General features: G+C 52.8%; 1 protein-coding gene across 1 annotated transcript in view; it reads right to left on the bottom strand.

The window, feature by feature from the left end:
- Nucleotides 1-24,053, bottom strand: part of CACNA1B (calcium voltage-gated channel subunit alpha1 B) — a 188,089-nt gene that overhangs the window by 93,746 nt on the left and 70,290 nt on the right. The window contains exons 13-18 of the mRNA XM_042963523.1: nucleotides 21,664-21,776; nucleotides 19,298-19,429; nucleotides 18,994-19,066; nucleotides 9,679-9,796; nucleotides 6,558-6,625; nucleotides 3,435-3,544 (exon numbers count right to left, since the gene is read on the bottom strand). Of these exons, the coding sequence (XP_042819457.1) occupies nucleotides 3,435-3,544; nucleotides 6,558-6,625; nucleotides 9,679-9,796; nucleotides 18,994-19,066; nucleotides 19,298-19,429; nucleotides 21,664-21,776 (614 nt within the window). The remainder of the gene's footprint in view (nucleotides 1-3,434; nucleotides 3,545-6,557; nucleotides 6,626-9,678; nucleotides 9,797-18,993; nucleotides 19,067-19,297; nucleotides 19,430-21,663; nucleotides 21,777-24,053) is intronic.

Genomic DNA, 24,053 nt, shown 5'->3' with positions numbered 1-24,053 from the left:
GGTGGGATGACCTAGGCATTCGCCTTGCCATCAAGATGGGAGCAAAGCCAGCCAGCACGGGACACCTGCCCTTTGCTGCTTCATCTGGGCCCTGCTGCCTGACCACCTGGCTCTGTCCCAGCCCACCTGACCCCATCGGCTCCCCAGGCTCTAAACCACATGCCTCCAGCTCACCACGACCCTTCCCAGGGGCTAACAGGCTACATGACCAACCCACTTCCTTTGGGTATAGCTCCAGCCATTTCCCAGGGACTTTCTGGAAGCTTTTCCAAAACCAACAGAGAGAAACCAAAGATCTCCACAATCATTCCCCTTTAAGGCAGTTCCCCAGGTGGCTTCCCAGCAACTCCTTCTCAAGGCCGAGTCTACACACATTTGTGAGGAGCCCAGAGCAACTCACTCGCCTGCAGGTCCTGGGCGCAAACGTGTGTGTGTGAGTGTGCAAATCAGTGTATGACTGAACGTGAGTGCGTGGATGGTGTGTGAGTATACGAGAGTGTGTGAATGAGTGTGGGGTTATGAGTGAGCATGTGTGTGTATGTGTGTGAACACGTGTGAGTGACCAACCAGGTGAGTATGAACACGTATGAGCACAAACAGGCATGACAGTGAGCGTCAGGGGGCTGTGACTCTGATGAGGTAAGTGAACTGTGTGAGTGAGTGTGTACACCAGCATTCAGAAGTCCAGGTGAGGAGAAGGGTGACAAAGTACAGAGAACCAGGAGGGCCATGTCACCCTTACCGTCCCTTCCCTCCCAGGGGCCTGAAGTGGCTGTCACCTGGGGCTGCAGCCCAACTCCAAGGGACAGGGACGCCCCTCTGAGGAGGCGTGGAACCCTCTCCCCTCAGGCTCTGTGTGAGGCTGCACAAGGCCCAGGAGAGCCTCTCAAACACCAAGGACATGAAGGGCCACCCAGCATCGAGGCGTCACAGAGAACATCTGGACCAGTCCTCCCCTTGCACAGACCACACGGCATGGCTGCAGGGAGTGTCACGGCGAGTGTCACTCGGGCGCTTCACTCTAACCCCACCCCAGCAGTGGGGAAGAAGCAGGCATTGCCCGTCTACCCAACACAACTCACCAGGAGAACAGAAACAGTTGGGAGGGGGGCCAGCGGACAGAGGACAGACAGACACCGGGGCTCTGAGCCACAGCTTCCAGGGCTCAGAGGTCTCCACACAAAGAGGAGAGCAGACATTCACACGCCCGGGAGTTCAGACCCCGCCCAGCGTGTGGGATCTTCAGTGATCACGTCAGACTGACCACCGTGTCCAGCAACAGCAGACCAGGACATGCTGCAGAGGACAGCAACCCAAAGCCACATCCCAGGAGAACCCGCGGGACCTACAGCCCAAGCAGGGGGACACACGTGCCTGGCTGACAAGCTGACACGGAGCTCAGGACCTGCTGTGAGGCAGAATACCTGTGCAACCCCAGGAACCCCGCCTAGGAGAAAAGAAGCACCACAGTGGAGATGGGGCCAGCAGCTGGTGTTATACCCTGGCCCGGGGTTACCAGTCTGCAACCTTGTTCTTACATAGCAGTATCCCCAGATGAGGACAGGGACAGAGGATGAGCATCCAGACCTTTCTTGGTGGCCTGACATGCTCTGTGTGGTGGTGCTGAGGGCCCCGGCACTTGCCTCTCTGAGATCTTGGCCCTGATGGGAACGGGTGCCCTGCCACATGCCCCCAGGGAAGAGGCAGCTCTGACAGGCATCAGGCCCATGGGACAGCGCACTCACCTCCAGAGCGAGCAGAGAGGGCAAACGCTGAACTGAAACCCACAAGGCCCATGAAGAAGTCAAAGGCTCATCTACCACCCTTGCTGAAGCAGACCACCAGTAGCTCACAAAGCTCAGGAGAAGGGGCCGTCTGCCAGGTCACCACAACCTCCTCAAAGCCAGCCCAGGACCAAGCCGACCAAGTCACTGAACCAGCCAAACAACAAAACAGAGGCAACTAAACCCTGAGCACCCCAGCAGCTGTCTGAGAAATGACTGCTGTGTCTTGCCTGGCTCCCCGCAGGCCCCCTGCACCCCTGCCTGGGCCCCCCAGGGGCCTGTGATCTCCTCTGGCTTCTTCTCCCCCAGAGGCCAGTGCTTCCTGCTTGGCTTAGGGGCAGGTCCTCTGCAAAGGCCTTCCTAGAAAACAGGTCGTCACTCTTGGGACTGCTGAACAAGAACGGGGCTGCTATGATACACACTCACGCACAAGCAGACACACGCGTTCCCTCACACCTGCACACCCACACTCCCAGCAAACACATCCACATGCCGGCACATACACTCAGCAGCACAGATGCATGTGTCACCACAGATGTACCTGTGGCTGTTCCTGGTGCCCACCAGGTGGGTCCACATGGGAAATGGGAGGTGTTTGGTAGGGTGGGGTAGGGTGGCACTGAAGACAAGCCAGCAGCTCCAGACAGATTCAGCCTGGCTCAGAGAGCGAGCTCCCCACAAAGACAGAGCTTCTCTGTGCTCTCTCATGGCCACGCTGACAGCCGGCCAGACCTTCCTTCCCCCTTCCCATCCCTCTCTTCCCCCGGCAGTGACCTCCCTCAGCATACTGCAGCCTTTGGCCCCAGGCTGTCCCAACTCTGAAGGCCCTAAGACCTCCAGATGTGGTTCTGCAATGTTCCTTCAAGCTCAGCTGAACCTCGGGATGACCAGCCTCCCCAAGGAAGCTTCAACCCCGCCTTCACCTTTTCTCATCAGCAAGGCTTCCCCTTGACCTCTGTCCTAACACAGAAACCTCAAAGACAATTTAGGAAACTGCATTAAGTCTCTTGGGCTGCTGAAATACCACCTAGAATCTTTGGGTTCACAAAATACATTCCTAAAAAGCTGTGCAGAAAACAGACGTATGGAGGGGCGACTGGGTGGCTCAGTTGGTTAAACATCTGACTCAGTTTCAGCTCAGGTCGTGATCTCACGGTTCATGAGTTCACGGAGCCTGGTTGGGATTCTCTCTCCCTCCCTGCGCTCGCTCTCTCTCTCTCTCTCTCTCTCTCTCTCTCTCTCTAAATGAACAAACTTTAAGAAAATTATAAAGTAGACATATCGATACCTTACCCCTGACTCACAGTCTTTGCCCCAGCTAGGAGCTCTGGAGCCACCCAAGACTGTCAAGGGGTTAATCAGAGCCGATCCCACCCATGATGGGAGGACCACGCATTGTCACACCTTGCTCCAACTCAAACTGGGAGAAGCCATGGAGGCTCTTCCTGATGAACCCTCTGCTCACAGATTCCTGCAGGAGGGGAGCCGTTCCCTCTCATCACAGCTCCTGGGGGAGGCTGTGTCCCAAAAAGCTCCAGCCAACACAAGGTGCTCCAAGGAAGCCCCCGGAAGGAGTGCCCTGCTGGGGGTCCAGCCAAGAGACTCTGCAGCAGCCCCCACCACCCCGCAGTCCACCCCCAAGAGCCTTACGCAGCAGCAATAGAGATGTTTGCGGCAGACATGGGGCTCACTTCAGCCACTTCTTTGGCCTTTTGCAGAGCAAGCTTCTGATTGGCTGCTTCTTCCATCTCCTCTTCATCCTGTTTGAACAGACAGAGGTGTGCAGCTGGCCTTGGAGCTCTTCCTTCCATGGTCTAGGAGTCCTTGCTGCCCTCTGGACCAGTGGGCCAGGCAGCAGCCCCTGCGTGAGCACAATCCATCCAGGCTCCAGCAGCGAGCACCAGTCCCACGCAAGCCCTCTGGCGGCCTGTACCTGCTGCTCCGGGCCGTGTTCCACAGGATTCCTGCCTCAGCACCCTCTTGCCATGGGCCAGTCCCAGGGTGCTCACAGCTGGTGATCCCAGCCCTGAGCCTGCACCCCGACGCCATACACAAGCTCAAGCCACAAGGACCTAGCGGCTGCCCGCACACGTGTCCCACGGTATCTCGGACTTGGCTCTGCCAAAACGCAAGCCCAGCCCTCCTTTCCTCCCACCTGCTGCCCCCGCACCTCAGGGACACCTGTCTCGCCTGAACAAAGCCAGCCTCTGCCCCACAACTGTGGGCAAGGTCAAGGGGCAGGACTCTGCACCCTGAGCCTAGGTCCTGGCTCAGCATCACCCACAGGAACTGTCACCGGGCGAGGGTCAGGCATAGCTACCTCACAGCCTTTGAGCTTTCCTACCGGGACCCGTCGGATCACATCTGTCTACCTGTCCCTAGCAGTGGCTGTGAGAAGTCCCTTCTTGTGTCCCCCAACACATGGCAGCCACTTACAATGCCTGATGGTATCCCCTCCCCCACCAAGTTTGTGGGAAGGACCCCCATGGCTCTCTGACACAGATGTAGATATCCTGCCCTGCCTCTGCCCCCTCCGTGGGAGGGGGAGTGGACTTCTGGGCAGACCCTCTGGCCCCGGCCCCACGTCACTGGGCAAAACCAACATGCTCTGCTTCTAGGATCTAGATGAAAAGCTCTGGGCTGAGCCCATGAGCCCGTGGAGGGAAACCGAGGGCTCCACGTCCTCCACTTACACTGCTGAGACCACTGTTATTTCCCCCAAACCCAACCCCAGGCCCACCTGGCTTCCACGGAAGCTGATGTTCCCACTGTGGCCCAAAACATCCCTAAATATTATCCTAGAGGCCCCAAAATGGCAAAAATTAAAACCCCTGTTAGCCGCCTGCAGATTTCCCACCACAGCGAAGAGGTCTTCAAGCTTCAGGCCCCAGAGAGGAGGCGAAGCTCCATCTACCACAGAACACCCCTATCGAGGTCCTTCTTCAAGCTGCGGGCTCCATCCTGGTTCACAGCCCTCTGGGCAGAGAGGACAGGTGTTCTACAAACAGACTTCATAGAGTTTATTTCCACTTTGAAAAGAATGTAATACTGTAATACGTCTGTGGGAATGTAAAGGAAGGAGAGCCAGCCCAGGAAATGCCCCCACAGCCTAACACAGGCCTCCACCTGCTCCACCTCCCAGGGAAAGACGATTCCTGAATAAGGGCAGTTGGTCCGACATCTCACAGGGTGTCTCTGCATGGAGACAGGGCCCCGAGGACATCGCTTCCTTGGTGTGTTCTCACCCGCAGCACGACCCGAAGAGACGGCGAGAACTTCAAGCTCAAGCTCACCCCTGCACCAACACAGCTGGTGCCCAGGCCACCAACGCTGCTGGGCACCCCCATTTCGTGTGGTCCCAGAAATCCTGACACCAAAATATGTTCTGTGGATGCAGGGGATGCCCCTGACCCCACCACCCGGAAGCCCAGCCTGGGGCCAGGAACAGTCATTCTCCAGCCACTCCTAGATGGCAAAGCCCAGTGTTGGCCCTGGCGGACAACAGGAATGAGCAGGCCAGTGGGACTTCCAGGTCCTCAGGAGGCAGCAGCCAGAGCAGGGTAGGCGTCTATACCCCCAGGCACCACCACGGCCCAGGCCTGGGCCCGGAGAAGAGGAAGTCCGAGCAGAAACCAAGGCAGACACACTGAATAGGCCTGCCTCCCCCTGGAGCACTCCTCCCAGAGAACAGAAGAGGGTGGCAGGGCACCTGACACCTGTCGGAAGCACCGTGGCGTATCTGCACACACCCATACTGACTGCAGAAACGTCCTGAACTTGCCCTCCTCAGGGAAAGCCCAAGTCAAGCTCACCCCAGAACAGAGATGATGTTGACAGTCGGGATGTGCTAGATAGCGAGGGCAGGACTGTGTCAGACACACAGAGGAATGTGCACAGGTGTGAGCTCCAGCATACACACGTGTGCATGGACAGGTGCACAAGCAGGCCACATGCTCAGCCAAGATGGCAAGCACGTGGGGTTTCTGCAGCAAGGGAGCACTCCCTTCAGGTGGCCCAGCGAGGCAGCAGGACCCTCCTCCTGGGAGCCAGGGCTGCACTGTCCATGGCTGTGAGGGTGAAGGTGACCAGGCAGGGGGCTGTGTCATCGGGAAGGCAACCACAGGGGAAGCCATGTATAATCACACCCCCCACCAGGCTCAGGGACAAGAGGAGAGTATTAGATGCCACCCGCTAGGCACAGCCAGGAGAAGAGGCTGTCCCGCTGCGGCACAAACAAGCTGACAAGGGGGCAGCAGCTGCTCCTCCAGGCTCCAGCCAGGCCTGGCATCTGAGGACAGAGCTGCCCGGTAACTGCCTGAGCTCAACCAGGCACACTCCAGACTGGCCACAGGGGCCCCTCACCTCCCAAGGACGAGCGCAGGGGCCTGGTGCAGCCTGCCCCTCACTTCTTAGAACTCTCTGGGCTGCATCTTCCATTCTTCATAACTCCCCCTGCCTTTCTGGCCATTTTTTCCAGGTCTCAGATTCTCCAGAAGCTGCCCTTGTGCTCATCTGCCTTCCTGGCACATCATCTCTCACGCTTCCTCAGCACCAACCCCCCCCCCCCACACACACACACACACATCTGAGTGGCAGCCTAACTTCTGCCCGTCTAGGACCTTGAGGAGATGCCCGTGGAGGGTGGTTACATGGGTCTTTAACCCTGGACTGGCCCTCGTCATGGCTCTCTGGACTCATCCAGAGTCACACGCACTGCCCCGCCTGCCCCTCCCTGCCCGTCCTGGGCTGCAGGTGGTGCCCCTACCCACGCACCTTGGTCAGCTCCTGAGCGTTGGCGAGGTTGTCCACAGCGATGGCCAGGAAGACATTCAGCAGAGTGTCTGGTTGGCTCCAGCTAAGGAAAGGAACCCTTCTGCCCCGCCCACCCACCCACCCAAGTCTCCCACAGTCATGCTGCAACTTGCCCCATGGAGAACAGGGTTCCTCATCTCCCCAGATCCTCCGTGACTATATACCTCTCAAGTCCCCTTGTTCCTCTGTCCCCTGTTGCCCTCAGACACAGACTAGCCACGCTGCCTGGTCTGCCCATCCTTCTTTCCCTCAATCTCGTATCAACTCCCCATAATGGCCACACAAACTCCTTCCCCAACCCCATTCTTCAGGCCTGACTCTCCAGCCCCAAAGCTCAGAGGCTGTGTTGGATTAATTTGGACTGCCTACTTCTATCCCCACCTCCCCCAAATTTCTGGCCAATGTGAGAGGCCTCCCAACCAACACCTCCTGCTTTCACATGGGCTCCATCACCTTTGGGTCCTGTGAGCAGAGACCACCTAAGACAGACCATAAACATGCATATCCGGCCGTGACCAGTGCTTTCGGTTCCTAGGCTAGGCTTAGGACACCTGCTCAGTGTTGTTTTCTCCCTTCCTTTTTCAAAGTGAGGTCCTGGGGCCCTCTGTTTCAAGACGCCCTCCTGCTAGAGTGGCAAAAACAACGCCCAAGTCATGCTGATGGCAGACAACACTAGCACCCCCCACCCCTCACCTCACTGAGCCCTTCCAGGAGCACCATGACAAGGCACTACTACAATCCCCTTTTAGAAATGAGCAAGCAAAGGCCACAGAGGGTAAGTACCCCACCCAGGATCCCACAGTCAGGAGGGGTCCAAATGGCCCAGACGGGGGCCTGTGGTCGGCAGCTACCTCTCTGCACCCCCCTCCTCCAGTCTGTCCAGATCAGGCCACTAACGTGAGTCACTTCAATTTTCCTGGGGCTGGAGCTGCCTCTTCCCACAAGCTCCTCCCTGTGCACCTCAGAGCAGCGCCTCCCCAGAACCATCCCCTGCCTGCACTCTGTGCTGTGCCTCAGGCCCTCCCTGGGCCTTCCCCCGCTGCCGTGCCCAGTTAATGTCATTCCTCGGCACTGCTGACGTTTGGAGCCAGGCAACCCTTTGCGGTGGGATGTTGAACAGCATCCCTGGCCTGTGTGCACCAGATGCAGCAGCCCCTCAGCCCAGTCATGACAACCAACCCATCTCAGACACTGCCAGTGTCCTCTGGGGGCGAAGTCACCCCAGCCAGAGCCCTGTGTCCCCTACACCTGAGCTCTTTCACCACAGGCCTGGGGATTCACCCCTCGGCCCAGGCTGCGACTATTCCCACCAGTGCGAGGCCTGAGGAGCAGCCGGCTTTGTATGAGGCCGACAGCGATGACTGATGCTAGTCAGGCCCCAGTCTGGCAGGGAGGCCCCCCACACGCCAGGGCACTGCCTCGTTGGCAAGGCTGCTCAGGGCTCCAGCAGAGACCAGAGGACAGGACACCGAGGCCAGGGGCCGCTTCCCCACACTAACCACAGCCATGGACACTCTCAGAGGACTTCCCACACCTGAAGAGCGGGACTAAGGTCATGCCCTGGCACCTGAGGCCCAGCAAGAGGGGCACACAGGGGCAGCAGGAAAGATTCCCAGTGGCTAGCACGAGGCCTGACCGCACAGGGTCAGAATTAGCTGTGAAGGGCTTCAGGCCGCTGCTCAGTCTTGGGGGGTGTGGGCACCTCTTTCTGGACAGAAGTTATTCCCCACCCCCACCCTCACCCCCCACCATTTGAAGCCAACACTTCAGGCTCCTTCCCTCTCTGATAACCATGGCTGCCATTTACAGCTCTCCTCTCAGCCAGCCCCCAGGCCCCCCCTGTCTGCTAAACACTGAAACAAGCATGGGCCCTCCTGAGCACCCTGGATCCTCCTTCCCAGGCCTTGTGCTCAGGCTCCCGGGGTGGGGGGGGGGGAGCGGGGCGGGGCTCCCCACCCTGGGGTCCAGGACCTGAGCCGTGAACGACACAGGGCTGACAGGTGGTACAATCCTGCTGGGTGTGCAGCAGAAGAGACAGTCCGATGGAGGCAGAGAGAAATAAGGTCTGGAGTGTCATAGGTCACAGGCTGGCATGACGGCCAGCACGCCAGGGGCAAGGAGGGACAAATGGGGTCAAGTGCCCAGGTGTGCGTGTGAGGAGACAAGGCAGAGCCAGCAGGTCAGTCTGGGAGGAGACAACACACAGGTGTTTGTTGCCAGCTCAGATCTTTTTCCAGGCTCTGCAGGATATTTAATACAGCAGATCTCCAAGTGGGGTCCCCAGGCCGCAGTACCGACACCAGCACCCCCAGGGGAGTGTGTTAAAATGCACATTTGTGGGCTGGAACCTGAGCTTTAACTGTCCTTGGGGTTTCTGATATACAGAAGACTTGGAGAACCTGAGTGCCCCTGCTCAGCCTGAATTTATTGCCCCAGCAGTGGGGCCACATTCGCACCTCGCCTCTCCTGGCCCTGCCCCCTGCCTGCATCATGAGCCCAGCAGCCTCCTTCTCCCAGGTGACCTGCCTGAGGCAGAGCTGTCACATGCGCTGGGCTCTCCTTGACCCCACAGACCCACCACCACCCCCCCCCCCCACACACACACACACAAGGTCCTAAAACACATGCTTGATTGGCACCCGCTACAGGAAAACTTGCCTTACATTTCTCTGCAGGTACCAGATTTTCAGCAGGGGAAAGTTTTTTAAAAGCCAAGTACCAAAACTTAATTACAGAATTAAAGCGGGGAGAAAAAAAAAAACTACTGCCCTGTGTTCAAAGCCCACGTCTTCCCACAGCAACCCTCCCGAGCCTGCCACTGACCATACCAACGCCCTCTGGACACCATACGCACAGTTCATGCTTCCATCAACCTTGGCCCACAGCCTCCAGGTCCCCCAAGCTCAGACTGCCTCAAGAGTATTCACTGTCTAGACTTAAGCCAGCTCCCCAGAAGGAGAAGCTCCATCATTCACACTCAACGAGAAGGCACCTCTCCTTTTCATGGCCAACACACCCTGCACCCCCCCCCCCCAGGTTTCCTGGGCCCAGACCAAGCACTAATGCACTGCAAGAAGGATACAATTTCCAAACAGCGTCAGGACAATGAAATAAAAAGAGGAGAACATGCCTTTGCTGACTCCACCTTGCGATTCGATCCCGTGATACATCACTGCATTCCAGTCCTCTCCTGTTAGGATCTGTGGAGGGATAGTACCACAAGTCATGCCTACACGGCCACCTCCACCCATATGCACGTGTGTGCGCACACTCAGAGTCAAGACATGGCTGTGTACACACGCACAGGTTTCTGGATGATGGTGTTTCTGTAGGTCAAGGTGGCCCACGGTCCTCCAGAAAAACTTCCAGAAAGACATGGCTGCTGAGCTAGGTCAGGCCTCAAAAGATGAATATGCTCTAGCATTTCCAAAAACAGAAAGGGGGTGCCAAGCAGAAGGAAAAGGCGAGCGAAGGCAAGGAAGAGAACTACAGCATAAGCTGGAGAACTGAGGCAGGGCCGAAGAGGCAGAACTCCCCACTCCCAGAGCCATGGAGGCCATGATTTTATAGATGATGTGACAGTGCGTCCAGCGGTGAGGGTAGCTAAATGCAATTGTTGCCCCATCAAGAAACATGTGTCTCTTAGCTACTATATTTTTGGAAAAGTACAAAAGCATCAAGTAACAGACATTCATGTGTCCACCAATAAAAATGGACACTGCTGGGGGCACCTGGGGGTCTCAGTCGGTTGAGTGTCTGACTCCAGCTCAGGTCATGATCTCACAGGTTGTGAGTGGGAGCCCCGCGTCGGGTTCTGTGCTGACAGCTCAGAGCCTGGAGCCTGCTTTGGATTCTGTGTCTCCCCCTCTCTCTGCCCCTCCCCTGCTCACACTCTGTCCCTCTCTCTGTCAAAAATAAACATTAATTTAAAAAAAAAAAATAGACACTGCTCAATCTGTCCCACTGGCATCACTGCCCACAATCACTCCTGACAGACGACCCCACTCACAAACTGGTGAGGAACCGTGTCAGTAGAGTTCTACCCACGTGACATGCATGTATCTATAAATAAAATGTGCCATGTGTGTTTTAAACACACACAGGAAGGTATCATACTACACACATCATTCTTCAACTTGCTGTCCCCATCCAAGATCATATCTTTGAAGTTTATCCATGTGATACACACATGTCCACTTATTCATGTCCCCTACTGTGACCCTTCAGGCATCCACCCACATGCCTCCTGACCACACCTTAGCTGTTTCCAGTGTTTTGCTACAGAGTTTCACTGTAAACGCTGCAAACTAGGACCACCAGGCAGCCGGTCATGCCAGCCTCTGACTTTACGAGGTTTCCAGATCGCTTACTCTAAATTACATCTGTAGTGGACACAGTTCCCATCTGAGGGGTGAGAGGGCGGGCTGATCAGGCGTCATCTTCTGGGGCCTCCTCAGCGGTCTCAGGTTTCGGACACCCCGTCTTCCCCACACGGACTGTGACACTTGCATGCGTGTCCTTGCACATACTAGCCCTCTGTCTGCAGGAGCTACTGGAAATGTTCTCAGTTCCTTTCTGTCTTATGACAGAGGGCAATGCAGCCAAATGTGGCACCGTTTCCTTCGTGCTTTCTGCTTTCTGAACCTCATTTAAGAAATTCCTCTCCATCCGAAGGCCATAAAGAGAGTCTCCTACATTTTCTTCAAGTCATTTTAAAGTTTGATTTTTCAGTTAGGGTTCTAATCCAACTGGAGTTTGTGGTAACTGCTCTGTGGATGCATGGGGATGAAGATCTACATTTTTCCCCAGTGGAAAGCCACTTTTCACAGACCCGCTTTTTAAAATATCCTGTCCCCTTTGAGGTATATCGCCATCCTTCTCCTAAGACCAGCTTCCTACCTGGGCATGTTTCCGGGTTCTCTGGTCTGGTCTTCTGGTATTTTGCCTATGTACCTCATGATGCTCCCCACTGTCGCTTCGTAAAAACTCTTGACGTGTGGTGAGGCAAATCCCTCCTTCCTGAATTGTCTTGGCCATTCTTGGACATCGACTCTTCCACATTATCAATATGCTGAATTCCAAAAACAGTCCTGTTGGAATTTGCATCAGGACTACATTGAATTCATAGCTTGAACTAGGAGAACAAATACCTTTACCATGTTAAGGCCTCCTCATTATAAATATACTTCCTGAATACCAGATCTGTAGGTCCTTTAATAACAAGTTAAAATTTCACCCATAAAAGTCTTGCATTCTGTTTGTAGATTTCTGGGTGCCTTACAGCTTTTGTTGCCTCTGTGAATGAAATCCTTCATTTTAATTAAGTTTTCTAGTTGAATGATCAGATCATATAGGAAAGCTCTATTTTTGTATATTGGTCTTGTGTGAAGCAACACAAATGAATTGCATGCACTTGGCAGGACTCACCTTATGACCTGCCAGGCTCAGGGCAGGAAAAGAGCTCTACAGACCCCTTTTCTTTAATGGTTATAAAATTATCCAGGTTTTTAATTTCTTCTTAAGCCAATTTAAATCTTTGATATTTTCCTATAAAACTGCATGTTTCATCTTAGTTTTCAAATGTCTTGCCTAATATTCTTTGGAATTAAAAAAAAAAATGTCTCCCTTTCCTGTAGTTACACCTCCTTTATGGGCTATACTTTTTATTTGTGCTTCTTTTCCTTGATCAGTCTTGCTACAGTGTCATCTACTTTATTAGTCTTCTTGAGAACAAGCTTTTTATGATTTTGTTTTCTTGATGTTTTAGTTTTGTGTCACTAACGTCTGCTTATTAACCATTTTTTCCTGCTTTCAATCTTTTTTTGGTTTTACTCTGTTCTCTTTTCTAGGATTTTTTTTTTTAGCTTGCAGAAAGACAATTTATTAACAGAAAACAGTAATTTGAGGAATCCTGTTCACAAACGGCAATCACAGTGACCTGCTATAGGAGGGGATGGGGGGGACATCCTCAATCCGCCCAATCTTCATTCCTGAGGGGCAAGGGCTCTGAGGGCTGACTGAGCCCCATGTCCAAGCGTCTTGGTTTGATTTCCTCCTGCAGCCCAGAGTTTGATGTGGACAGCAGTGACGCCCAGCTCCTTACACCTCTGGGCTACATCCTGGGCAGCCAACACGGCAGCGGCAGCGGAGGGAGAGGACTCATCTTGGTCTGCCTTCACCCTCATCCCGCCAGTCACACGGCAGATGGTTTCCTTGCCAGAAAGACCGGTGGCGCGGACTAAAGTGTCATCGAGGGAAGCAAAGATGTGGCACACACCAAACACATTTTCTCCTTCAGCTACCTAAGGTCCAAGGCTGATGACCTGATCTTCCTTCTTTTCTTTCCCCTTGTAAGGTGCCATTTCTGTGCATCTCCTCTAGACTCCATCACTGGAGACTCTTTTCTGGGTTTTTAAGATGAGTATTTAACTAGTTTATTTTCATTCTTTCTTTTATTTGTTATAAAAAAGGTTTTTTTAATGCTTATTTTTGAGAGAGAGAGACAGGGCGAGTGTGAGCGGGGGAGGAACAGACAAAGGGGGAGGCGCAGATTCCGAAGCAGGGTCCAGGCTCCGACCTGTCAGCACAGAGCCCGATGCAGGGCTCGAACCCACGAACCGTGAGATCATGGCCTGAGCCGAAGTCAGATGCTTAACCAACTGACCCACCCAGGCGCCCCTCTTTTATTTTGATAATTGCATTTCACATTATATATTTTCCTCTAAGTATTGCTTCAGCTTCATCCCGTAAGCTTAGATATTATTGTTCATCTAAGTATTTCATAACGTCCATTGTTGATGTTTTCTTTAACTTGGTCCGTCAGCTTTCAAATGTGGGGAAGATTTCAAATAACTTTCTACTAATGATTTCTATTTATTTAAATTATATCTAGAATGTGCCCCATCGGATAACAATTCTTCAGTGTCTGTAGGAATTTCCTGGGTGACCTAACACGTGGTCAATTTCTGTAAATGCTCTATAATGACTGTTTGGTTTGTTATCTAGCAGCTGGGTGCAGGGTTCTATAGATGTCAACCGACGTGTTTTTCACGAGCTCTTCTGCATCGTTTCTAATCTTCTGTCAGCCTCATCCTATGGTTTGAAAGAAATGTATTATAAACCTCTTATAAGATGTGGACTTCCACGTACTTCTGTCAGTTTCTGCTCAGTGTATTTTTAGGCCGTGTTGGTAGGTCATGCAGATTCAGGATTGCTGTCTTCTTTTCGTCGTTATGTAATATACTTCTTTATTTTTACTAAGGCTTTTTTTCCCTTAACTTCTATTCTGGCTGATGTTAAGATTACACCAGCTTTCTTTTGGTTAATGTCTACTTAGTTCATCTTTTTGTGTCCTTTTATTTTTTACTTATGTACTATTTCAAACGTTCAGAAAGGTATGATGAATAAATTTTAACAACCCTCCGTGTACCCACTCCCCGGCTTGAAAACTGAAGCATTCAAAGGGCGGTGGCACTCCTTGAGTGGAACCCCCTCCCCCCTCCCATTCCCCCAGCCCAGCCCCCAGCGACACGGCACACCCTGAATCTGGTATTTATCATTCCCACACAAGCTTTTATACTTTCATGCATATATGCCATAAGCAATATTGTTTTGCATGTTTTCATCCTTATTTAAATAGTATCATATGTTGTGTATTATTCTGAATCTTATTCTTTTTTGCTTAATATTATACTTGCGAGATTCATCCACGTTAATACATTTAATTCTAGGTCATGCATTTTCCTGCTGTACAGATAACACAGCACACTTTTCTCATCGATTCTCCTGTTGATGAACTTTGTGGCGACTCCCAGTTGTTTGCTATTATAAATAATGTTGCTACAACGTCTCACAAGTGTCTCCTTGTGCAATTGGGCGGGAGACTTTCCAGAGCACAGACCCACAACAGGAACTACTCATACGTAAGTTCTAGTTATTAGATTTTATGAAATCACTTTCCAAAGTGGTTCCATCAGCCCAGCAACAGCATAAAGTCACCCGCATGTCTCCACATCTTCTCTAAACCTGGTATTATTGGGTTTAATTTCTGCTAAACTGACAGACAGGCAGGCTATCTCAAGATGGGTTGAATTTGCATCTCCCTGACTACTAGGAACGCTGGTAATAGTCCTTACAGGCTCATTCATCAGCCCAACATCCTCTCCTGTGAGATGCTTGGTTACACTCTGCTTTTCCCACTACATTATTTGTCTTTTCTTTTTGATTTGTGGAAGTTCTTGATATATTCTGGACACTAACCCTTCGATGGCTATTTGCTAATACTGTGAAAATGTCTTCTCCAAGTTTATGACATTAAGAACATTTTTTTCAATGTTTATTTATTTTTCAAAGACAGAGAGAGAGAGAGAGAGTGTGTGTGTGTGTGTGTGTGTGTGTGTATGAGAGAGAGAGCAGGGGAGGGGCAGAGAGAGAGACTGGGAGACACAGAATCGGAAGCAGGCTCCAGGGTCTGAGCTGTCAGCACAGAGCCCAATGCAGGACTCGAACCTACGAACCGCGAGATCATGACCCGAGCCAAAGGTGGATGCTTAACTAACTGAGCCACACAGATGCCCCAAGTTTATGACTTTTAAAAAACATTTGTACAGTATCTTTTGATGCACAGAAATTTCTATTTTAATAGTCAAATTTGTCAATCTCTTCCTTTATGATCTGTGCTTCTTCGATCTTAGGATTTCCCCTGCCTTGAGTTAGTACCATTACACTCCTCTATGTACTGCTAAAGTTTCAAATTTGCTTTTCACATTTAGGTCTTAATCTATCCAAACTGATTTCAAATCTGGTGCAAAGTAGGAATCCAATTGCGTGTTTTGCTCTATGGATAACCAAATTGTCCCATACTGTCAGCAATTACAACACTCAAGTTTTCTGTGTATATAAATATTCCAGCTGTGAACATTCTTTCTTCCTTGCCAATCCAGAGAAATTGTTTCACATTTTCTTGTTCTACTGCACTACGACCACTGGTACCAGCATAATCTGCTAAGAGTTTTTACTTGAAAGGAACGTTGGGTTTTATCATGTGATTCCATTTTTTTAGAAAAAGTGTATTTCAGACACACATAGAATATGATGAATCCACACAGTCTCAACAGTGAACCAATCTCCCAATCTTGCTTCTCTGTTCTCTCACTCTGTGCCATGTTCTTGTTGGGTTCAGGTGTTTTTCTGATCACACAGGGTTTTTTACTCCTTTAATCGGCGAAGAGGATGAATTCCATTAATAGACTTTCTAATGTTGAGTCATCTTGTATTTCTGGATTCACTCAAGTTGATCATAATGATAATTTGTAAGCAAATCTAGATTTGATTAGTCATTGTTTCCCTTCTCTCTCTGGGTTTGTGACCACAACCTATATTTTTATTTTAGTATTATCCTTATCTAGCTGTGTCACCAGCAAGACCCCCGCTGGCCGCCCTTCTTCTTCACGTGAACGTTAGCCTTAACTTTTCAGAGGCAAATAACGGGAAGAGCTCAGCCAGCCTGGACCAGCTTGAGCTCAGTCACGAACTCCCACCTGAGCAGGCGGTTGCCTTAATCCCTTTACCTCTTTCTAATGTGAAAATCTCCTTCCGAGGTGGAGCCCAACTCTCACTAGCATAGCAGATGATGCGTGTACAGGCATGCTTCCTGAGCGTGCATGAGTGACCATATACCCACCTCTGTATATGTTGACAAAAGCTCCCCTTCCTGAATATTCATACCAAAGGAACACACTCACCCACATGGGGGGTCATGGCTTTGGAAGTTATTCCCCATGATCTCCTTACTTACCGCAGATAAAAGTTTCCTTTGTGTGACAACTCCCCCTGCCTGTAGTCTCTGCCTGTAACTCATCATAAAGCAAATTCACATTAATTCGGTCATGGTTTTTTATATCAAGGTTATTCTAGTCTCATAAGATGAGCTCGGTGCCTTCCTTTTTATCTTCTCTGGAGTCATGTGTATAAAACCGGAATAATGTCTTCCTTAAATATTTAGTAGAATTCACTCATAAAATTAGAACATGGTGGCTTAGGGGGGGTAGGCTTTTAATTATTCAACTTCTGAAACAGTTCAGATTTTTAAATTCTTCTCAGTGAGTATAATGTTCTTTTTTTCTTCCAAGTCACTGGCTTTACTAAATATATACATGTCTGCAGTGCCTTCGGCAATCGGGGGGTTAGTGACTCTCCGTATTAGCATCTGAACATTCCAGTGCTAGCTCACACTTGAACCTCGGCTCTCCGGGTTGGCATTCCAGGCTGACAGGTGCTGTTCCTCAGTATTTCAAAGTTACTCCCCCAACCTTCTGCCATCAGGCTGTCCTTCTTCTGTAGGGAATCTCTTTCTAGAGTTGTTTTTAAGATTTCCTCTTTAACACAACACGTCTAAGCTTGCCATGACTTCCGCTCACCCTGCTCAGCTCTCTGAACACACACGCTCTAGGACTCGGCTGGAACCACACTGCTGTCGGCTCTCTCACCCAACATGGTGCAGCTGGCTCAGTTCCTCCACATCTTCCGGCTCACCCGTCCTTTCTTGGGTCATATCCAGTGTATAGTTTACCTTTTGGGTTGTTTTTTTTTTTAATTTATTTAAATAGCTATCTGTTGCATTCCTAGGATTTCAGCTTAGTTCTTTTTTGTATTAACCTGTTCTTGGTTCTTAGGTACTTTTTGTTTTAATTTTGTGTTATGTGTTACGAGCTCTTCCTCTAACACTCTATAGGGCTCAAGCACATTGGGCACAAAGTCGCCTGCATTTCTTCTGCTATTCCTGTCTTGTTAGCAGTGAGCTCACCTTCCAACTGCAGACGTTGTCAGCCCTCTTCTGTAGGGTCAGCATCACCAGGGTTCAGCCTACAGGTTCACCACGAGGCCATGTGCTCTCCCTCTGCCCTCCAGCCCCATTCAGGCCCCATTCATGTGGCCACACCAAGTGCCACATGGATGCTTCTGACACCGAGCCCGCCTGCCTCGCACAGACCACATTCCGGGCGCCCGGGTCTCTTCGTCTCTCATCACTGTTCCACTTCCAGCCCACAGTTTGTTTTCTGCGTGGCTGGGTCCTTTTAATTTCTAGATGTATCTATTAGCTTATTGCTGTGTTCAGACGAGAGGGGGTCTAAGGTCTAAACCAGAGCCATCTTTTCCCCTAGCTTTGACCTCCTCTTCCCCTCTATCCCACACCAGCACCACGAGCCTCATTCGGCTCCTTTCTGTTCTGTTGCAATAAACCAAACAAAGCAGAGCCCTGTCAATCACATCACCTCCCTGCTTTGGGAGCCCCTGTGCCACCTCCTGCTAGGCAAAGCCTCTGGGCCTGGCAAGGAAGGCCCACCCAACCTGGCCTCTGCCAGCCCCAGTCCTTCTGCCACAAACCTTGTGCCTTCGCTGCCCCCGGCCTCCACTTCCTGCTACTGTGTCTGGAACACACTCCTGCCAATTCGCCTTGCCTGCCTTTCAAGATCCCACTGGGCAGCCCTAGTGACGCACAGGAGGAAGGCACTCCTTCCTATCACTGAGCAGATCACACTGTGCAGGAAAGGTCATGACCACCCGCTGCTAGAGGCCATAATCTAGAGACCAAGGGTAGCCCCAGAGACCAAGGGTCCAAGCTGAACCCCTGGCCTGAGCACACATGGCCTTTTGGGCTTCCCTAAGAGTCATCATGGGCAAAACAATAACCCACCCCACCCTGCTCAGTCACAGGCATGGTGTCCAAGGAGGTTCATACATACGACAGAGACATTTGGCATCCTCCTACAGGTGAGGACAGCCACAGGGGCATCAGGGCTGCCAAAGCCCTGCAAGGGGACAAAATGCTAAACCCTTCAAAAGGGAACCCTCTGAGAGGGCAGAGATCACCTGAGTTGATGCAAGGTTTGCATCACAGAGGACATGGGCCAAGAGCCTGAGCTTCTCCAGGAGTCATGGTGACCAAGTTGTCCAGACACTAAAAAGAACTGAAGGGTCACCAGACCTGACATACAGGAGGGAGAAGCTTAGGTAGTGCTTTGCTGTTTTATTCTCAAAGGGTCAAAGACAGCCCTGACTCCAGGTCCTGGTGCTGAGACATAAGTTGGCGGCTTGAAGTCCAATGGCCACTAGACAGTTGGGTCCCCCAGGGACCTACACATGCTTGTTGGGACAGCATCACAGCACCCAGCTTCCCTCCAGAACTAGTTCCTAGATCTGGTGGCAGGGACCCAGGGACTGGAGGCCTACACACTGGAGACCTCCCTATGCTCATCTCCTGCTTGTTCTCTTCTGTTTTCTGGAAAGTTCTATCTGAAATGTTGGCTGTTCAGGTTGTGCTGAGGCACCAGCAAGGGGCTGACAGGGAAGGCTGCCTTCCCAGCACCTGGAGAGCTGAGGGAACCAGAAGCCTTACCTGGAAGACGGTAAGGATGGCCGCGGGGAAGGTGTCAAAGTTGGTTGTCGGGGTCTCATCTTGAAAGTTGAACCTGAGGAAAATAAGAAGTCTTGGGAGGAGGCAGCCTCATCAGGATCCGGGGGCACCCTGGCATGCCATGCTGTCCCAGGCTGTGAATGGGCCGTGTGCTCGGAGCCACTGTCTTCCTGGGGGACACCTCCAGGTGGAAGACAGGTGGAGGGGCCTGGGCAACACGTCAGCGCCCAGCTCTGCCTCCCCAGCGGGGGCCCCCAGCCTCATACGCCCCCTAGGACCCACTTACTGTCCCCCAAACAGCTGCATGCCCAGCAGGGCAAAGACCACGATGAACAGGAACAGCAGGAAAAGGAGGCTGATGATAGACTTCATGGAGTTGAGCAGCGACACCACCAGGTTCCGCAGGGAGCTCCAGTACCTGTCGGGGCACATGGGGTCTGTCTGCACCTGGCCATGTCCGCCGAGGCCCGACCCTCACGCTGATGCCACGCTCTGGACTCTCACTGTCACACCTGTGGCTTCCAAGACCTTCTAAACCCCAAGGGCCCCACACCTGGATGGGCAGCGAGAGCTCTTCTCTAGAGTTCCAGATTCCTCCACCAGGGGCTCCAGGGGGAAGGTGGAGAGCCCATGTCCAGTGCTGGACTCACTCTCGTCTCTCAAACCTGCCCTTGTCACTTTGCCCAGCAGAACGGTGTCTGACCTCTCTCCACTCCTCAACACCCAGGCAGCCTCCAGGTGTCTGAGCGGGGGCTCAGACCACAAGTCGAGAATGAGCCACACCAGAACATAATCAGCCCCCTGGCCTGCACCGAACAGGTCCTCAGCGCTGTGATGGGTGGTGTAAGCCCGGTGCCAATGCCCCTCTCAATGCCCTCTCACCAAGGGTCTGGGACACAGCGTGCGGTAGAGGGGCAGCACTGCGAGACCATTTCCTGGCATCCCACAATGCCCACCCCTCCGTCACACTCTTCATATGCTCCTGGAGGTCAGAGACCATGTCCCTCTCATTCAACTGGACCCAAGCACACAGGCCCCACTGAAGTCTGCTGGTGGCCTGGCTGTTGACAGCTCACTCACTGAGTGACTGGGAGTCCAACCCCACGCCAGCATCTGGAGAGCTCCTCCCCAGGAGAGGCCAGGACACATGGCCTCCAGCCACTGGAGACATGCCACATGCCTCTGTGCCTCTGCACATGCCGTTCCACCACCCTGGAAAGGTGGGGATGGCAGGACAGACATCAGTCACCTGTGCACACCTGTGCGTCCCTGGGCCCTCAATGGTGCCAATGTCACAGAGGCTCACCTGTCTTTCATGAATTCTCTTTTAAGACACTCAAAGGTTCACAGAAGATGGGCTGGAAAACTCTGGAAAAGCCGGCCCACCTCAGGACAGGGGCTATCTGGTTTCCAGAAGGAAGTGGAGCCCCTAAGACACCAGGCCCCTCAGCCAAGGTGAAGGCAGACCTCGCGGTCACCTCCCAGAGCGATGCACATGGCAGCAACAGAGGACTGACACCAGACCGCACGAGGCATCCAGTGGCATTTGTGGACCCAGCTAGGCCAAGCTCTTGCCCAAAACTCTCCTGCAGTGACACCATCGTGTCCTCAAATGGTCTTAGGTTTGGATTTGAAACAGACTGGAAAAGACCAAAAGAACTCCCATCTACCCTGGGGAGATCAGTGGGGTCCTGAGAGGCCACTGGAGGGGTGACCTAGAGCCCAGGCTGCGGGAGACACTGCATGGAAATCCATGCTGGAGCATGTGTGGGCTACATACTGATGGCACAGGAGTCCAATAACTCTGGGTAGATGAGGTCCCTGCTGTGCTGTGTGGCCACAGTTAAGACCAGCTGAGGGCACGGCAGCCTTTGCTGTTGGAAAGACAGCTGTGGGTGAGGTGTTCCCCATCTTCCCACCACTAGAACCCTGGCACAGAGGCCCAGCACTCAATAACTACATCACACCTCCGCATGGGCCCCACCCCCTCAGAGACAAAATGCAGCAAGTCGCGTCCAGGGTTACATAAAGAACCAAGTGGAATAGAACTGAACACACAGGCCTGTCACTGTCCTCTTGCCACAGCCTAAACAGGGCAAAGTCAGGCACACAGTGGAGAAAGCAGGCCTGGGAACGGGAGCCGTGTGGGAACCAGGGGTTCAGGTCGCAAGGTCAAAGTCAGCTGAGGCCTCCCTCCCTCTCTGGGGGCTGCAGGGAAGGTGGGCAGATTTGGGGCCAGGATGATAAAAAAAAAAAAAAAAAAAAAAAACTTCCATCTGATGGCTTCTATTTCCTCTATTAACTAGGAAGCAAAGTAACACTTTGAAGGTTGAAAGATGGGACTCTGGTTTCAAAAGAGGGGACGGTATGAAACTGTGAGGAGCAGGCTAACTAGGAATCCTGCCGGCAAGTCAGGAACAACCCTGAGGACAGACAGGCCCCCAGGGCCAACACACAGCCATGCTGGGCAGGTGTTTTATACCCATCTTTTGTATTTAAACCATTATTATAAGCACAAAAAGAGGTTCCAGGCGGCTGAGTTCAAAGCCAGCACCATGAATTCCTAGGAACAAGCATGCTGTGTCGACCAGTCTCACACGTGACCTGCATTCTCCGTCCCCACCTCCACCCAGGGGCACACAGGTGACATACTTTGTGACTTTGAAGATCCGCAGCAACCGGAGTGCCCGCAGCACGCTGATCCCGAAGGAGGTTCCCGGCTTGATGGCGGCCCAGACCACTTCAAAGATGCTCCCCACAATGACCTGTGGGGCAGACGGGGTCGGCCTCAGGCACACGCACGCGAGTGTCACGCACGGGCCTGTGCGGGCAAGCGTCTCCGCGTGTGTGCGGCGGGATCACTCCCAGCATCCGCAGCACAAGATACACGCCTCACACTGAGCTCCTGCGCCCACCAGTCCTGGTGCTCACCTGCGCCCCAACATGCCCACCCCGTGCATACCAGGGGGACACAGGGTGTAGAGGGAGGGCAGGCCGACTGGTTTCCTGACCAACTCCGCATCAGATCAGCCTAACGTCCACGTTCTCCCAGGCACCGAGAACCTGGTGACTGTGCCAGGACCGGGGCCCCGAGGCATGACTGGAGACTCCTGTACAGTTTAACGCGGTCCACTAACCCGTACGTCTGTGCTGGCAGGCGCACAAGCTGTGGGCCATCCCAAACGCACAGCCGTCCTCTGCATCTCTCTCACGTCGAACACAAACGCATGGGTCAGAGAACATCCAGGGAGCCCGACGCCTACAGGCCTGCTGTGGCGCTGGCTGCACTACAGTGGGACCAGCTTGCCACCACCTGTCCCTGGCGACCCTGAGCACCTCTACCAATTTTTCACAGCACACATGCAGCCTCCAGATGTTTGTCTGGGGCCGGTGAGCACCGTTTCCCAAATCTACATTCTTATTGCCAGTCTTCCAGCACATCTGTCTTCCCTTAACCCTCAGAATTTGTTCCCATTCGTTCTTGATGCAGGTGGCCCTGAGATGGCCCACAGTGATCCCCCACTACTTGGTGTCTCCCCCAACATTGAATATCCTTGTCCCCTCAAGGGTGGGTTGGACCTAGTGACGCACTTTGAGCAAAGAGAATGTGACAGAAGTGACGGGCTGTCACCTCTGAGATTCGGTTCCAAAGACTGGCTTCCTTCACCATGCTCTCAGTTCTGCTGCGGGCAGCCAGCTGCCGTGTTGTGAGACATGAGGAGAGGCCCCCGTGACCAGGAACTGAGGCCTGGCGGCCATGAGCGAGAGCTTAGGCATGAGCTCCCAGCCTCCAAAGAGCCTGTGGTGACTGCAGCCTCGTGGCAGAGTGACAGCTGGGGGGCCCTAGTCAAGTGGCACCCGATTCCCGACCCACCGGGAGTCGGTGACTCCCGACCCACCAAGATGAGAGATAACAAGTGTTTGTTGTTTTAAGCCACTAAGCTTTGGGGCTACTTGTTACACACCAAGAAAAACCAATATGTGTTTTGGAGACAGAAGCGGAGCACACTCTACAAAAGCCCTATGATGTGGGCGGGGTTTTGGAGCCAGAGAATGGGCCCTGAGCAGCACGTCAGCGAGAGCCCACAGCGCCCTCAACACACTACCCACGGGTCCTGGACAGCGAGGGAGTGTGAACGCTTCACATAAGTGTCTGGGGGACAGCGAGGACATTGGCAAGAAACTACAGGGAGCCCTGCTGTGCACTGCCAGGAAGTTCGGCCACACGGTCGCCCGCGGTTATGTGACAAGACGAAAGCGAGCCATGTGAACCAGGAGGCCTCCGAGGCGTCTGCAGGTGCTGCCGGGGTCTTCTTGCTGCACTGTCAGGGTGGGAAGAGAGAGACGCAGAGGGAAATGCCGTCCTCCAGGACGTGCCCGCTTTGGAAATGCTCCCCTTCTCCAGACAGCAAATAGTGCCACATTAGGAAACGGCACAGTGCAAAGAAACAGCCAGGGCAGGGGCACGACTGTGACACTGCGGGAGCCTGAGAGCCCCGTTCAGTCCCAGGTGAAGCCCCACAGAGATAGAGGTGAACCTCGCACGTCAGCCCACCGAGCAGCAAGCCTTCCAGGGCCCAAATGTGCCCCGGTCTCAGTCCGCTCAGCACGGGCACCCAGTGGGGAAGGGCCGATCGCTAGCGTAGGGACAGCTTTTGTCAAATGGGGTGAATTCCAGGAAGACTCATGACATACACACGATGCTCTGAGAAGACTTAGTTATGCAGGAACATCACCAGCTTGGGTTAAAAGAGACGGAGACAGTACAAGACAAAAAATAGGCCTTTGGATTCCCAAAATTCTACTGGTAGGAAGCAGGCTGAGAGAACTGTCTAGCTGAAAACATATGTTATCTTTTCTGGAACAAGAAAGGTGACACAGAGGCTAAAACAAAAAGCCCAAGGGGCTTCCTAGCCCTTAAGAACTTATCCTGGTGTCTCCAAACTTTCCCAGCAGGATTCCAGAACTGCTATGGGCCAGGGACTCCCTGTGCACCCTGCTGTCCCCTCTGAACATGACTGTCTACGGCAGGTACCCAAGTC

This window comes from Panthera tigris, chromosome D4 (genome assembly GCF_018350195.1).
Source record: "Panthera tigris isolate Pti1 chromosome D4, P.tigris_Pti1_mat1.1, whole genome shotgun sequence".
Classification (NCBI taxonomy): Eukaryota; Metazoa; Chordata; class Mammalia; order Carnivora; family Felidae; genus Panthera; species Panthera tigris.
This window is presented reverse-complemented; position numbering and strand designations above follow the sequence as displayed.